The sequence below is a fragment of the Protomyces lactucae-debilis genome (genome assembly GCF_002105105.1).
Source record: "Protomyces lactucae-debilis strain 12-1054 chromosome Unknown BCR37scaffold_11, whole genome shotgun sequence".
Lineage (NCBI taxonomy): Eukaryota > Fungi > Ascomycota > Taphrinomycetes > Taphrinales > Protomycetaceae > Protomyces > Protomyces lactucae-debilis.
Genome location: NW_024468003.1, coordinates 34,324 through 47,835, shown reverse-complemented (window position 1 = coordinate 47,835; position 13,512 = coordinate 34,324). Strand labels below are relative to the sequence as shown.

Genomic DNA, 13,512 nt, shown 5'->3' with positions numbered 1-13,512 from the left:
GGGCCTTCGTGACCAAACTGCCGTGACAAGAAGCCAGGCGACAAATGTGATAAATACGTTGATGACATCGACGGCGAGCAGCCGTTTCAGATGCTTCTCAATGCGTGGATTTCCCCTGGTGTACCCAACAATTGCAGTACTTGCAAACGAAATGATGCCTGCCGCAAGACTATAATAGCTTGCTGCTTGCAGGATTCGCACATTGCCTTGTTGCTCACGAGGTACTGCCAATCTTGCTAATAAGTCACGTGCAGCTTCGTCGATTCTTGCAAGATGCACAGCTGATGCAATAGACAGCGCGAGTGCTAGCAGTGAAGCTGGGAATAGAAGGACGCGCAGCGTTGCGCACAAGGCGATGCATTTTTTGGTGATGCCCAGGCGTCTTGCCATTCAGTGCAATACAGAGCAGGCATGCGGTGGATATATAGTATAAAAGTTTGCCAACCTGAAACGTGTGTGCAAGAAGAGACTTGTAGAGGATCTGCAATCACGCAGCTTGTCTACAGCTTCCAATCATCCGGTCGCTTGAGTGCATCTCAAATGGTGCAAATTGGAACGTCTTCAACCACACACGCTACATGCGTGTTGAAACGCCGACTTTCCGATAGCTCTAGTCTATGACTTTGCTCAATACCGTCTTGTCTCAGCCATCCTTCAAAAAGTCGCGCTTGCCATCTCTGTACAGCGACTTTGCAACGCTCAAAGTGTCCAATAAAGATGGCTATGATGCCAACATTGATGCTTGGATACAAGCCCTCAACAAGTCACTTCTTGAAGAAACATTCCTCAGTATAAAAGAAGAAGCTGAATCTAGTACGAGCACCAATGCCTTTGCTTCTTGCCTATGCATCACCACCAGCAAGGCGCTCTCTGATATTCTCACATCAAGTCAATGGGGCAAACCGCTTGCTCTTGCATCTGTTGAGCATGAAGCAGTCGCAAAACGTGCTTGGATTCCTAAAGACTTGTTTATGGCACAGGAAGAATCAATCTACGCGCCACCCTCAAGACTGACGAATGTCACACTAGGGGCTGCCTTTCGTTGGGGTGTCTCCAAGTTTTGGACGCCATCGACACCGACAAAGCTGAGCGGTGCTGCGTTTGTCGTGGTGGCGAATATTGAGCTTGTGGCAGACAAGTTGATGAAGCAATATCAAGCAGACATGCAATCGAGCTACAGTGGACACATCACAACGCGCTCGTTGTTTGCCCGTTGGTGTACGGACTTGAGCCCGTATCGCCTATCAGGGGCTGATATTGAGGTTTTGCTAAAGTACCTGGCTCGTGACCAGGGTACTGTGGTTCAGTCAGAAGGCGAGACGCTCAAATTCCTGCCTGCTGGGGTACCCCTTGATGATGTGAGCATCAGCCAAACGGATGAAGCTGTTGCACAACTCAAAGCGACATTGGCCTTGTTGGATGATCAAATCAAGAGTCTGTCGCAGCGCTGTACAGACCTTGAGATTGAAGCGAAAGAGGCAATCAGCAAGAGCCAAAAGACGTTGGCACTGTCCAAGCTACGGACGCGGAAGCAGCTCGAGACGACGACGCGGCAACGTGCTGATCAGCGAGCACAAGTCGAGGCGGTCCTTGTGAAAATCGATGAAGCCGCAACCAACATGGGTCTGCTGAATGCCATGGAGCAAGGCAGTTTTGCATTGGATCGCCTTCTCAAGTCTATGGGCGGCATGGAGCGTGTCGATGCCATTATGGACCAAGTTTCAGATTCTATGGCACAGGTGGATGAAGTGCAGCAAGCAATGACTATTGGTCAAGACGATACAGAAGTGGAGGATGCGTATGAACAGATGCTTGCAGAGGCAAGCGCCAGTATGAAGCAAGTCACGATTGATGAGCCAATGGACCTGCCATCTGTGCCGACTGCACCAGTCAAGCAACCAGAGACGCAAGAGCTCCGGCAGCTCGAGCACGCATAAGATCATTACTCTAGAAAATCACGTCGTCCTCTTGCTGTGCCTCTGCCAGGACATCATTCACCTCGTACGTATCGCTTGCTTTGGCGCCTTTTCGCTTTTCCTCTGCCGCTTCTCTGGCTTCCTCTTCCTCCTTGAGTGCCTGCTTCTTTCCCTGAACCTTTTTGAGCCGCACAAAGTCTTCACGGTCGAGTTCTTCGAGTTCCTGCTGGATATACTTGATTGTATTTTCCGCCTTGGGGATGATGACATGCTCAATGGCATTGACACGCCTATTGGTGACTTTGATGACTTCATCCAGAATGACAAAGGCAGTCTGGAGACTGGCCAGCTCGACGAGCGTTTCGACTGCTTTTGTATAGACTTCGCGCGCTTTTTGCACTTGTTGTCCACCGCGACCGAGTCCCGTTAGCGTAAACTCATTCTCTCCTTCTTCAAAGGTCTCAAATGTAGGCAGCAATACACCAGAGACATTTTCTTGCTTTGCGCGTACTTTAAAGCGTGCCTTATTGACGCTCTCTGCGACTTGAAAGCCGATATCTGAGCCAGCGGTATACGCTACTTCTGCAAGACTAAATGCAGCAATCTGCATGACCCTCCCCATCTTGCGCTTTGCCTCATCGATGCGGCGTGTGATTTCGCGGAAGCGCTTGGTGAGGGCTTCTGCTTTGCGCTTGAGGAGGGAGTGTCCCGACTTGGCGCCCTTGAGCTTTGTTTGCATGAGCGCCAGAGACATGCGGGTCGGGAAGACGGGTCTGTGATTAGCTTTGCTTGTAGATGGCCAGCTTACTCTCTGTCCTTGCCAGACATGGCGCCTGTCTGTACTTGATGTGGAGTATAGTCACTATAGTGTCGTCGTCGTTGCAAATACAGAAATTACTACGTAGATAGAGTACAGAGTCCTACAGAACTACTTCTGAACCTCAATGTTGTCCGTCGTCTGGGCGATAGGTGCACGCGACGACTGCTGCTCATCGGAGAACTTCATGTCGTTACCAGACTTGATGGGCGGTGCAGAAGTGTGCTCGCCTTGCTCATAGTTGACGGTTTCATCACCAGCGTGCTGCTGGTTGCCGTTGTAAATCGACTCATTCTCATACTCGCCATGGCCACCTTCAGGCAGCAAGTTGTTGCCGAGACGCGACTGGCCGGCACTGTATGGCTTGGGGCGGTAAGCTTGCAACTCCGACTCGCAGTCCAACAAGATCTGCTTGGCTTCACGCTCGTGCGTGTACTCAGCAATCGAGTCTCCCGGGACAACGGGAGTGTCATCCAGAAGCTCAAGCACACGACGACCGTGGTCAGCGAGAATGAGAGACTTTTCAGCACGCTCAATAATGGCCTGGAAGTGGAGGAGATAGGTCTCCTTGAGTGCATGACGCTGGATGTTGGTCAACTGAGCTTCAGCCACCAAGTTCTCAGCCTCTGCACGGACGAGTGCCTGTTCGGCATCGACCAGCTTAGGGGATTGAGGGTCCTTGTGCTTGAGGGTGTGGATCTGATCAATCAGCTTTTGCTTCTGGTCGCGCGATGGCTGCACAGAAGACTCTGTGTTGCGGATCTGCTTGAGGGTGACGCGAGAGTCTTCCAACTCTGCGGCAAAGTTCTCCTCGACGTCAGCGAGCTCCGACATGAGGACACCGAGCTTGTCGGAGATGTCGGAGATGTGCTCATCCTCTGTGGCTTCTCCCCAGGCGGACAACTGGTGCGCAACCGAAGTCAACTGGTGCGCTGCCTTTTCGTAGGCATCGACAATACCATTCTCAGTCTTGATGAGGCTGTACATGGCGGATGAGAGTTCATTCTGCTTGCCTGCGTTGCGCAGGGAGGAGAAGGAGAATTTCTTGTGGCCGCCGCCTGAGGATGCGTTGCTGCCTGCGAACTTGCTGCTTCGGAGAGATCTGCTTCGGTTCATGATGGAGGGAAGTAAGATGGGTAGGTGTATGTGCAGGGGAGAAGATGGCGGGTGTGCTGCTCATATACCAAAAATATTCCGAAGATTGGAGCAGCAGCAGCAGCAGAGCAACAACTCGAGCTGGAGCTGGGCAGGCCGCCGTCACGTCATCCAGCAGGGCCGGCCATGACGTCACGGACACATGTTAGTATGATGTTACTCACTTAGTCCTCAGTAGATCACAGCATTTTGATCATATTGTACGTAGAGGATCAGGGCGACAGACGCTTCGGGTCCCTCGGAAACAGGGATGCTCGCCGAATGTTGCCCAGGTCGAGGAAGAGAAACACAACTCGCTCAAGACCAATGCCACCGCCAGCATGCGGCGGACAGCCAAGCTTAAACCCATCCACATAGTCCTTCAAGCCAGGCCCCTCGGGGTCCACGCCAAATGCACGCATACGCTCCATCAAAAAGACGGGGTCGTGAATACGCTGTGCACCAGACAAAATCTCCTCTCCACGCAGGAAAAAGTCGTACGAATTGCTGAATGTCGGGTCCTCTGGGTCCGGCATCGTGTAGAATGGCCGGACCGCTGTAGGAAACTTGTCAATCACATAAAAGTCAGTGTGGTACTCCTTGCGAATCACTGGCCCTAGAGCACGTTCTTCAGTTGTGTCCATATCCGTGACATAGGCTTCATCGCTGGGTTGACGGATGCCGTGCTTGATGAGAATATCAACAGCCTCCTTGAATGTGAATCGTACAGGCTTGCCATCTGCAGGTAGCACAAAGTCTGGCACAGGGAACTGCTTCTTGACTGTTTCAATCTCCTTGGCATAGCGCGTCTTCAGCTCCGTAAACAAATGGATAAACAGCGACTCAATCGTCTCAAGCACTTCATGATAGTGCCTCTCGAAGCTCATCTCCAAATCGAGTCCCGTGAACTCAGTCATGTGCCTGTGTGTAAACGAGTTTTCTGCACGAAAGACGGGCCCAGTCTCAAACACGCGTGGAAAGTCGGCAGAGATGAGCATCTGCTTGTACAGCTGCGGCGACTGTGCCAGGTACGCTTCATCCTTAAAGTACGGCATCTTGAAAAAGTTGCCGCCACCCTCAGACGCAGAGCCGATAATCTTCGGCGTTGAAATCTCCATAAAGTCGCGCTTGTAGAGAAACTCGCGAAAGATTTGTCGTACTCCAGCAGAAATCTTGAAGATGGCGTGGTTTGTTGGCGTTCGCAAGTCGAGCACACGGTTGTTGAGACGCGTGTCCAGTTGGACGCGCACATAGTGTGAGTCGCCCTCCTTGGCATTCTCCTCTGACTCCTTGATGGCTTGTTCACTGCGTGATGCATCCTCCACCATGAATGGCAGCTTGTCGGGTGCCTCTGACTCGAGGTAAATCTTGGTAACGTGCAACTCTGCATCCGTCACAGAGGCAGATTGGATAGCCACGGGGGACTTCTTCACCACAGCCTCAACCAGCACAATCGATTCGAGACTCAGACCTGCACACCACTTGACCATTTGCGTACTAACAGACTCTTTATTGGCTTGCACAATCGCTTGCACCGAATCCAGCTCCTGTCGCAACAGCAGAAAGCTCATCTTGGCACCCTTTGCCTGTGAATTGTGTAGCCTGGCACGCAACAAGACTGTCTCACCATCTCGTGCAGGTGATAAGGCCTTGATCTGGTCATAGGCAGCACCTTGCGCCTCAGTCGACTGATTCATTGCTTTCCTACCATAAAACTCCTTGGCCACATCCTGCTTTGCCGCTGCATCGCGTGCTGCCTTTTCTGCTGCGAGTCGGTCAGCGACTTCCTTTTGCTTTGCAGCCTTGGCTCGCTCCTTTTCAAGCTTTTTAAGGGCATTCTTGGTCAATGGCTTGCCTTCCGCACTGGCCTGTTAGCTTGTGCTCGTGAGTAAAAGAGAGCCTACTCTAGCTGAACATTCTCCATTGCTTTGCTCACCTCTTCCGTCATTGAAGCGAGTGCAGGTCTTGTGGTGTTGCGTTGTCTTGAGCTGAATTTCTGACCGCACCAAAATTTTGAGTTCATTCAATACATCGTTCGCGACTCCCAAGTCCCGGCACTGCAATGTCTGAGCAACGTCCAAGTCTCTAAGATAATCCTGAACTTCATCTATCTGTTCAGCTAACTGCCTAAAACAAAACTCGACGGCGAAAACTCGATGGCGCAAAGAAGAACAAAGAACCCACGGCGGGGCTCGAACCCGCAATCCCCACTTTAGAAGAGTGGTGCGTTACCGTTTCGCCACGCAGGCGCACATAGCGAGATTTGAACTCTCGACTTCTCGGCGAGAATACAGCCTCGGCCAATTTTTCTTTACAAGCTCGAAGGGCTTAGTATATCTTGAATCAAATGGTCTTCAGAATTTAGCAGTCACATATATCAATAGAGTGAATACAATGTCGTCTTAGTGCAACGCGCCTTTGATGAACTCAAGTCTTGGGCCAAGTGGTGGGCATATATTACGTGTTGGGTTGTCGCAGACATCACATAAATGTCTGCATTATCGCAGTCACTCCCATGATTTTCAGTCTTTGACAACCAAACTCTATGCCCTCCTCAATGGAGCCTGCTACTCTTCTTTGGTGTTGTAAATATCTCTCACAGAATCTGCCTAGATGAGCTTCTGGCTGTTGCACTACATTTAAGCTACCGGCCCTCTCTACACAAGAGCTCGAAGAATACGACATCTGGGCACAAAACCAGATTTGGGTCTTGCACAGATCTTCTTCTTTACTGACGCTTTTGGAGAAAGGCAACCATGAAAGGACTGCCTCACCCACTGCCGCCTCTCCAGCAGACGCTTTATTCTTGTTATTAAATCATGGAGGTGCTCACTGCAGACATGAGTTTCGCTGCTTCCATGAGGAAGTTAAATGGAGAAGACATGTTTGAAAACCCCGCTGCTATTACTCAAATCCAAGCTCAGACTCCTGCTGAAATCATCGAAAGACGATTCTGGCTCTATCTCTACAAGCAGTACTCTTTCACTGTCCTCAATTTGGCCTTCGCACGCCCCAAGGCTTACAACATAGTTTCCTTCTCTGACGCCTTTGTTGGAGCTGAGCATGAAGCGGGTCAATCTGCCAAATACGCTGATATTGTGGATGGCTTCAACATCATCGTCACTGATGCCATCCTGCATGCACCATCGTCTGGGCCCTTCTCGCCAACAGCCCGGGATGGTCTGACCTTTGAGGCATTCCTCAACCAGGCAATCCGGGATGGTCGTGTGCACTATGAAGCTCTCCATGGAAATTGAGCGGCTCGACTGCGTTCTTTGTGCTGTGACCACTTCGAGGAGCTGCAAGAAGAATCTGCATTCTGAATCAACAGCAACTGGGTTGCTACTGAAGCATGCTACCCTGACTTCCAAGCTTTTCTTAGGCTGTCGATACAACCGTAGTGCTTCTTTTGAACTGATGGAGGAGACAATGAGAAGCGGCCAAAGCAAGAGACTGCCTCAGAGAGAATGCCTACCTCCATAGATTCACTTCTCAGGACGTTCTTGACTCAAGTCTTCTGCGCGTGGCCCGTCAAGGAACTAGCACATCAACGACCATAGTGACAAAAACAATCTAATGTAATGCACGCTAAAATACCAAGATTATGATTGTTATCCTAACTCAAATGGAAGCTACCGGACCCCTCTCGCATAGCCAAGACGAGTTTTGTCTGCAACACCTCGCGACTAGAGTAATCTGGCATCTTGAGGTAGTTGACACACGTCATAACAGACGGTAAATAATCGTCTGCCGTCATGGGCGCCTCATGCGGTCTGCATACGATGGTGAATTGCGGCGTGAGTGCTTTGAAACCGCCAATGGGCAACTTGGGTGAACCAGTAATGAATTGCAAAAAGGCACGTCGGTCAATCTTGTCGAGCTGCGACAGCACGCTGATGAGGTTCTGGATGGTCTTGGAGTCCATCGTGTAGCCGTGATCTGCTTTGATATTATCGGCCAGCGTCTCGGCCGACCAATCTTCTTCCCCTGAACCAAACAACATGGACAGCTCGAGAGGCGTAAAGGCACGCAGTGCGCTGTAAGGAAACACAGCCGAGAAGCCCTTGCGGAATGCAGCAATTTGTCTAGCAACGCCACTGCCAAGCGTCGCATCCGTGACTTTGGTCACATAGTCGGCGACATTGTGAATGGTCACCTCGACTTGTGAGCCACCAGGCATCAACTCCACCTCTGGATTGCCCGGGTATGCAAAATCAAGGCCAAGATCTTCCACAGTGCAGTTCTCAAAGGTGATGGCACGGACCGCCTTGCCACGCTGCGAGTCTGTCATGTCTGCATCAAGCACAGCCTGATAAGCATCTGCAAATTGGGCGAGCAATGCAAGCGACTTGCCAAGGGCAGGATCTACCTGCGCAACATCCTCCCAAGTTGGCGTGAAGTCCACCTTGAAGAGCATAGGGGAGAGTGCCAGGTCAATCATGCGCGAGTCTAGCATACTGCGAGCAACGAATGTTCCAAGCATCTTGAACAAAGCCAAGGTGACTTTGGTCTTTTCTTCATTGCAGGAAGGCAACGGCGCCGGGAAGAGTCCTGCTGTACTGAATGCATACTCCGCTTCTTCGTCATCTGCGCGCCAGAGATGCAAGCGATTCTTTGACAATTCCAAAGACACAGACGAGTAGAACTCTAGTGTGGGACCAAGGCCAGTGCCAACTTCATCAAAGTATTCTACTTCAAGCACTGAAGGACTCGCACCGTACAGCTCCATTACCTTGATGGCACTCTCCAAGAGTCTTGGACGCGAAATGCGCACCTTTTGACGTTGCAAACGACCGAGGAAGGGCCGAGTATCGTCGTCGGACTTTGCTTGAGATTGCCAACGCGACATACTGCGAGAGTATCCGAAACTAGTGCTTTGCAAGAAGAGGTAGCGCGTTTCAAAGGGAAACAAGAATGGAAAGTGTCTTGGCAAGTCCAAGGACCATGGCGGCAGACATGAGGACGCCACAATCAGCGGCTCTTCGAGCTGACGATTGAGCTTTGCAGTCAGCTTGGTATTGACAAAGCTGGCTGGAGGTAATGTCTCCATATCGTGGAGGACCTTGAGAAGCTCGAGGATTGGAGCAGCTGAGTCATTCTGCACAGACGCGGGCAAGCCCAGCGAACGCTCTTCAGACACTTGAACAGGCGCAGGCGCGGGTCCAGCTACTTTGCGGAATTTGACTTCGTAGATGCGCTGCAAATTGCGATCTGGCTGACTGACACCTCCGTAGATAGTCGTATCATGCGCAACAATCTGGCCATCCACTTCAAATTGCAAGTGCCAGTCTTTTGGACTTGCTTGTAATGCCGCTGAATAGCTGAGCGCTTGCTTGCGTGGCGTGCTCGTATCGGGGGTGCTTGTACGAGGCGTAGCAATCTTTTCGCCATCGGCAGTCTTGGCAATAGCCTTGCCACCAGACACTTCAACGCTGACTGCCGCCTCATCCTCGTCAACTGACGTTTCACCAATCGGGCCGGCAGCGGCGCTCGCGCTTGTGAGCTGAGCGAGTGCAGCGACTCCAGAGTTGTTGGAGGGTTTGGCAACAGCAATGCGCGGTCGGAGGTAGTCATCCAGCGCTTTAAATGTGGCAATAGCATGAATCGACACCATGAGCATCCTAAAGGGCCGTGGAATATCATCTCCTGCGACCAACTTGAGCTTGAGTTGCTTTGCCAGGATGCTTGCGGATCGACGCTCGTCACCGGCTGAGCTCGTTGCCACTTCAAATTTTTCCGCACGCGAAAGAAGCTGCTGGAGTTTGCTCACAAGGAGAGTTGCAGAGCTAAAGTGCTTGGCGAACAATCGACGATTTTGGACGCTCGAGTCGTTGGTGAGCGCAGTGAGCAAAGCGCCGAGTATGCCAGACTTTTCAAGGTAGTACGAAGAGACTGGTTGTTTTGCAAGCATGTCACCAAAGTCTTTCAAAGCCGTCTCAATATCTGTTGACTTTAAGCGTTCAGCGAGGTCCGACAATGTTGCAAGAGTCGATTCCCTTGTCGCATCGCCTCCATCAACAGATTTGTATTGTTTCAGAAAGTCAGAAGCAGCAGAGTATATCATGTGTGACTCTGGCTGTTGAACGTCCGATTCTTCAGACATGTCTTCATCGTCGTCCATTTCGTCAACATCATCAAGGTCGTCATCGTGGATGTCTTCCTGATCTTCATCGTCTTCGTGAGTATGACGACGCTCAGCAGGCGGCTTGATTGGCATAGACTTTGTCTCGGGCAAATTGGCGTATTGCGACTGCAAGGCTTCAATGGCATCGACACAGCCTTCGACGGCCAACTTGTTTGCATAGATGCTTGCGAGACGCTGAAGCAGTAAATTGGACAAGCGAATGCCAGCAAGAATAAGGTTCTCATCGGCAGAGCCCAGAAGTCCTGCGATAAACACTGCAAGCGGTACATTGTGCACCACACGCGCCATAACCTCTGGCTTGAGATTGCTCACAAGCTTGAGCAGCGCAAGCAGACACGTGCGACGCAAAGCCGCATTGACGGTGGCATTGTACATGTCAAGTAATGTCGGTAATACGATCCGCGCGAATCGTTCATACTGCTCTGGACATTCCCTCTCAAATAGTTCCGCACGATTGTCATTCGCACTGCGTTGTGGTGCCATCAAGCCAATGTAGTATTCTTCGCTTGGCAAGCCTGGTAGTATAGCAGAGATGAGGGATAGAATTGCTGCAATCTGTTCGCGTGGATGATGGATGAGGGCCTGCAATACAACAACTGAGTTTTCAACAAGACCTTCGACCGTGTCTGGCACATCGAGCGAGGTCAGCAGCTGGTAAAGAGTCGAAATGAGGCCAGAGCTAATGAGACGTGCAGCAAGGAGCTGGGATGCTTTGGCACCGAGGGCCAACACATGCAGGAATCGCGTTTGCGTGTGCTCGCTCAGGGTGCTACCTGTGGCGTTCATCGGATCGAGAATGGCGAGGATTGTTTGTGTGAGGCTCGGCTCGAGTAGCTCTTCAAGATGCTTTGTGTTGTGCTGAAAAGACTCGATAAGGCGGGTGAGACAGAGGCAACCTGCTTCCACGACCTTTGCATCGCTCCCTGCAATGACCGTCTGCAAGGTTGGAATGACATCACGCACAATGCCAAATGACTCTGCAGAGACGCCCTTTGCGCAGTTGGCGGCTGTGTTGACTGCAGTTCGCTGGACGCTTGTACTGAAGAAGTCAAGATAGGTCAAGCAAGCGGCAAGACCTCCCTCTTTGACGACCGCGCTTGGGTAATCTTTTGAGATCTTTTCAAGCGTAGAGAGGGCTTGCTCTGCTAGATCAATGTATTGAATCTCCAAAAGCTTTTGACACAAGACAGGAACGGCATTGCCATACGCCACATTGGCTGTTGCTGGGGGCAGTGCTTCCATGAGATTTGCCAAGCATCTGCATGCTAGCAGCATGAGCTCAGAGTTTTCCTCACCAAATGCATCAGGCCCTTTCATAATTTTGACAAGCTCAGAAACAAAGGCGTCGATCTGAAAGAAGCCAGCAAGGGAATCTTCTGTGCTCATGGACAAGATGTTGGCAAGCTCCGACAGAGCAATGAGCTGTATCGACGGATCTTGCGCCTTGAGCTGTTGTAGGCAATTCTTGAATTGTCCTGCCTGCCCACTGAAGAGGCCTGCCATGGCGTTGAGGGTAAGTCCACGAGCAGACTGCATGAAATGTGCTTCTGCCTCTTCATCCTCATCATAACGGTCATCTTCCTCATCGTAGTGCTCCTCATACTCTTCCTCATACACCTCGTCTGGCTGCGCAGACGACGCACCTGCCGACTGTTCCAGTTCAAGCAGCTCATCGTGGCGATTTGAATGTTTGCGTGACGAGCGCCGTTTGGATTCTGACATGGGCTCTGCTGCGGGTTCTGATGCTGACGGCTTGTCTTGATGTGTTGCCGCTTGTACTTCTTGTGCGACAGGTGTATTGCTGGCGGCTGCAGCGGCTGTTTGACTGCGAAGGACTCTAGGGGTACTGGGTTCTCTTTGAAGGGTTAGCAAGATGCGCGCGCATGAGACATGAGGGTCTATACGCTTTATGTTTCTTGCGCGGTGGTGACTCAGACATGAAGCATCTGGCCTAGCTGCCTGGGACCGGGTGTGCGATGTGGTCCCTTGTGAGAGGTCGTTTGGGTGTTGAGTCGAGTCGCGAAGGTGTCTCAGACTACTTTTATGACATTTATGTATGGACTGCGGTATATACCATGAGTAGCAGTAGCAGAAGAGAGATAGAGTACAAGTGCAGATACTATTCATGCTGACTATGCCTACAAACATTTCCTGCAGCAAGGCCCTCATGAAATGAAGGTCGCCTCAACAAAGAGCGTACCCTCGTCCGTCACCTTTTCATCCCCAATCTGTACCTCAAGCGTCGCCGGCTTGGCATACTGGTAAATGAAGGGCCGCGTACCGCTCACACCATGGACCACCTTCTTGAGCCACGGCGGAATCTCAGCCAGGACGTCTACACGTTCAAGCAGCGTTTCCGACTGCAAAGACAAGTGTGCCGTGACAGGTCTTCTCGCCTCACTGTGCTCTGCTGTTTCAACACCACGCCAGCTAAAGACCATCTCTGTTGGTTGCTGCCATCCAGTCTCTTCATCCAGCTTGGTTGCATTGTGCCGTACCTCGTTGTCAATCGTGGCAGCAAGAACAACGCCTTCCTTAGCCAGACCACCAACATTGATGGTTGTATTCCCATAACTCTCTGGTGTGGTGAATTCCATCATCGTGGCAGAGAGATCTTTGCCCTGGAAGTTGCAGAAGTTCCACTTGCGAGCTGCGTGATGCGGTTTCATGCCTTGTAGCGCATGGATAAAGAGTCCTCGACCCTTGACATCCACGGGAGCACCGTTGACGAGAATGACACCTTCTACTTTACAGCGTGGCCAAAAGAGGTGTTTCATGGAACCCCATGGCTTGGCCTTGTCTGGCCCAAAAAGAGTCGCACCATCAGCACCAATCTTGAAGCCGGGTGACACGCGTGTCATGGTAAAGTTGACAATGGTTTGTGGATTGACTGTGATCTTGAGTGTGTATGCTGTGTTATCCTCGTTGAGCATAACAGAGACACCTTTGGCCTTGAACGACCTGCATGCATCATCTTTGGTATTCCAGTCCTCGAGTGTTGTGCTGGTCCATATGTTGGCTTGCGGATTGCTCGGGTCAAAGACACGGCATGTAAATTGCGCTGTATACGCGAGACCCCTTAGCACCATTAGCATACGATGCCATAGTCAAGGAATGACACACGTTGGATTAGAATGGATGATTTGCGCAAAGCAGACATGGCCCGAGTCGGCTGCAATGTAGAACGTCTGCGTCTCGACATTAGAGCCCCATTCTGGCGCGATCCAGGCGTAGTCTGACGCGTCAAGCTCCGTATAGGCAGTCTCAGGCGTCACGGTCGCGCAAATGGAGTGGATTGCCTCTTCGCCGTAGACGGGTTCTTGTGAGCCGGTGATGGCCGCTACACTGGATATGTCAGTCGGAGATGGAAGTACCAGCAGTGAACATACCCTGACTGGAGCCAAGACGACCAGGACATGCTGGCCCTGCTGCCTCTCGAGAGTCGCTTTTGTTGTTTCTTTCTGTCTGCCGCTTCGAGGCCAGGAAAGTTGAAACTGGTC

At 51.3% G+C, this 13,512-nt stretch overlaps 5 protein-coding genes and 1 non-coding gene across 6 annotated transcripts; 1 reads left to right on the top strand and 5 right to left on the bottom strand.

Moving 5' to 3' along the window:
* The first annotated feature begins 162 nt into the window (after nt 1-162).
* Nucleotides 163-2,183, top strand: BCR37DRAFT_41025 (Snf7-domain-containing protein). Its single transcript, XM_040872175.1, has one exon. It carries the CDS (start codon nt 618-620, stop codon nt 1,935-1,937), a length of 1,320 nt encoding a protein of 439 aa, XP_040724708.1. The 5' UTR covers nt 163-617; the 3' UTR covers nt 1,938-2,183.
* On the bottom strand, nt 1,671-2,789 carry BCR37DRAFT_368337 (ATP synthase subunit D-domain-containing protein). The gene is made up of 2 exons (XM_040868303.1): nt 2,725-2,789; nt 1,671-2,689 (listed from the first exon to the last, which is right to left on the bottom strand). Exons 1-2 carry the CDS (start codon nt 2,742-2,744, stop codon nt 1,948-1,950), a joined length of 762 nt encoding a protein of 253 aa, XP_040724707.1. The 5' UTR covers nt 2,745-2,789; the 3' UTR covers nt 1,671-1,947.
* Nucleotides 2,790-3,105: 316 nt separating this feature from the next.
* On the bottom strand, nt 3,106-3,735 carry BCR37DRAFT_341603 (Eisosome component PIL1/LSP1; the record flags this gene model as incomplete). The annotated part of the gene is made up of 1 exon (XM_040867406.1): nt 3,106-3,735. A coding segment is annotated over one exon (630 nt), but the record flags the coding sequence as incomplete, so codon positions are not given.
* Nucleotides 3,736-3,974: 239 nt separating this feature from the next.
* BCR37DRAFT_41123 (cytoplasmic aspartate-tRNA ligase Drs1) lies at nt 3,975-5,800 on the bottom strand. Its single transcript, XM_040872193.1, has 2 exons — nt 5,778-5,800; nt 3,975-5,735 (listed from the first exon to the last, which is right to left on the bottom strand). Exon 2 carries the CDS (start codon nt 5,562-5,564, stop codon nt 4,101-4,103), a length of 1,464 nt encoding a protein of 487 aa, XP_040724705.1. The 5' UTR covers nt 5,565-5,735; nt 5,778-5,800; the 3' UTR covers nt 3,975-4,100.
* A 244-nt stretch (nt 5,801-6,044) lies between these two features.
* BCR37DRAFT_t28 lies at nt 6,045-6,116 on the bottom strand. Its single transcript has one exon. It is a non-coding gene; the product is annotated as a tRNA-Arg (tRNA).
* Nucleotides 6,117-7,483: 1,367 nt separating this feature from the next.
* BCR37DRAFT_393208 (Svf1-like-domain-containing protein) lies at nt 7,484-13,430 on the bottom strand (the record flags this gene model as incomplete). The annotated part of the gene is made up of 4 exons (XM_040871272.1): nt 7,484-11,865; nt 12,213-13,090; nt 13,136-13,357; nt 13,402-13,430. 4 exons carry the CDS (start codon nt 13,428-13,430, stop codon nt 7,484-7,486), a joined length of 5,511 nt encoding a protein of 1,836 aa, XP_040724704.1.
* Between the last annotated feature and the right edge of the window lie 82 nt (nt 13,431-13,512).

What these genes read in the sequence shown, in the direction of transcription:
- BCR37DRAFT_41025 (XM_040872175.1), top strand. Translation starts at nt 618, where the DNA reads ATGACTTTGCTCAATACCGTCTTGTCTCAGCCATCCTTCAAAAAGTCG.
- BCR37DRAFT_368337 (XM_040868303.1), bottom strand. Translation starts at nt 2,744, where the DNA reads ATGTCTGGCAAGGACAGAGA. An exon ending in ATGTCTGGCAAGGACAGAGA is followed by an intron (nt 2,690 to 2,724) that starts GTAAGCTGGCCA and finishes AGCTAATCACAG; the next exon opens with ACCCGTCTTCCCGACCCGCA.
- BCR37DRAFT_41123 (XM_040872193.1), bottom strand. Translation starts at nt 5,564, where the DNA reads ATGAATCAGTCGACTGAGGCGCAAGGTGCTGCCTATGACCAGATCAAG.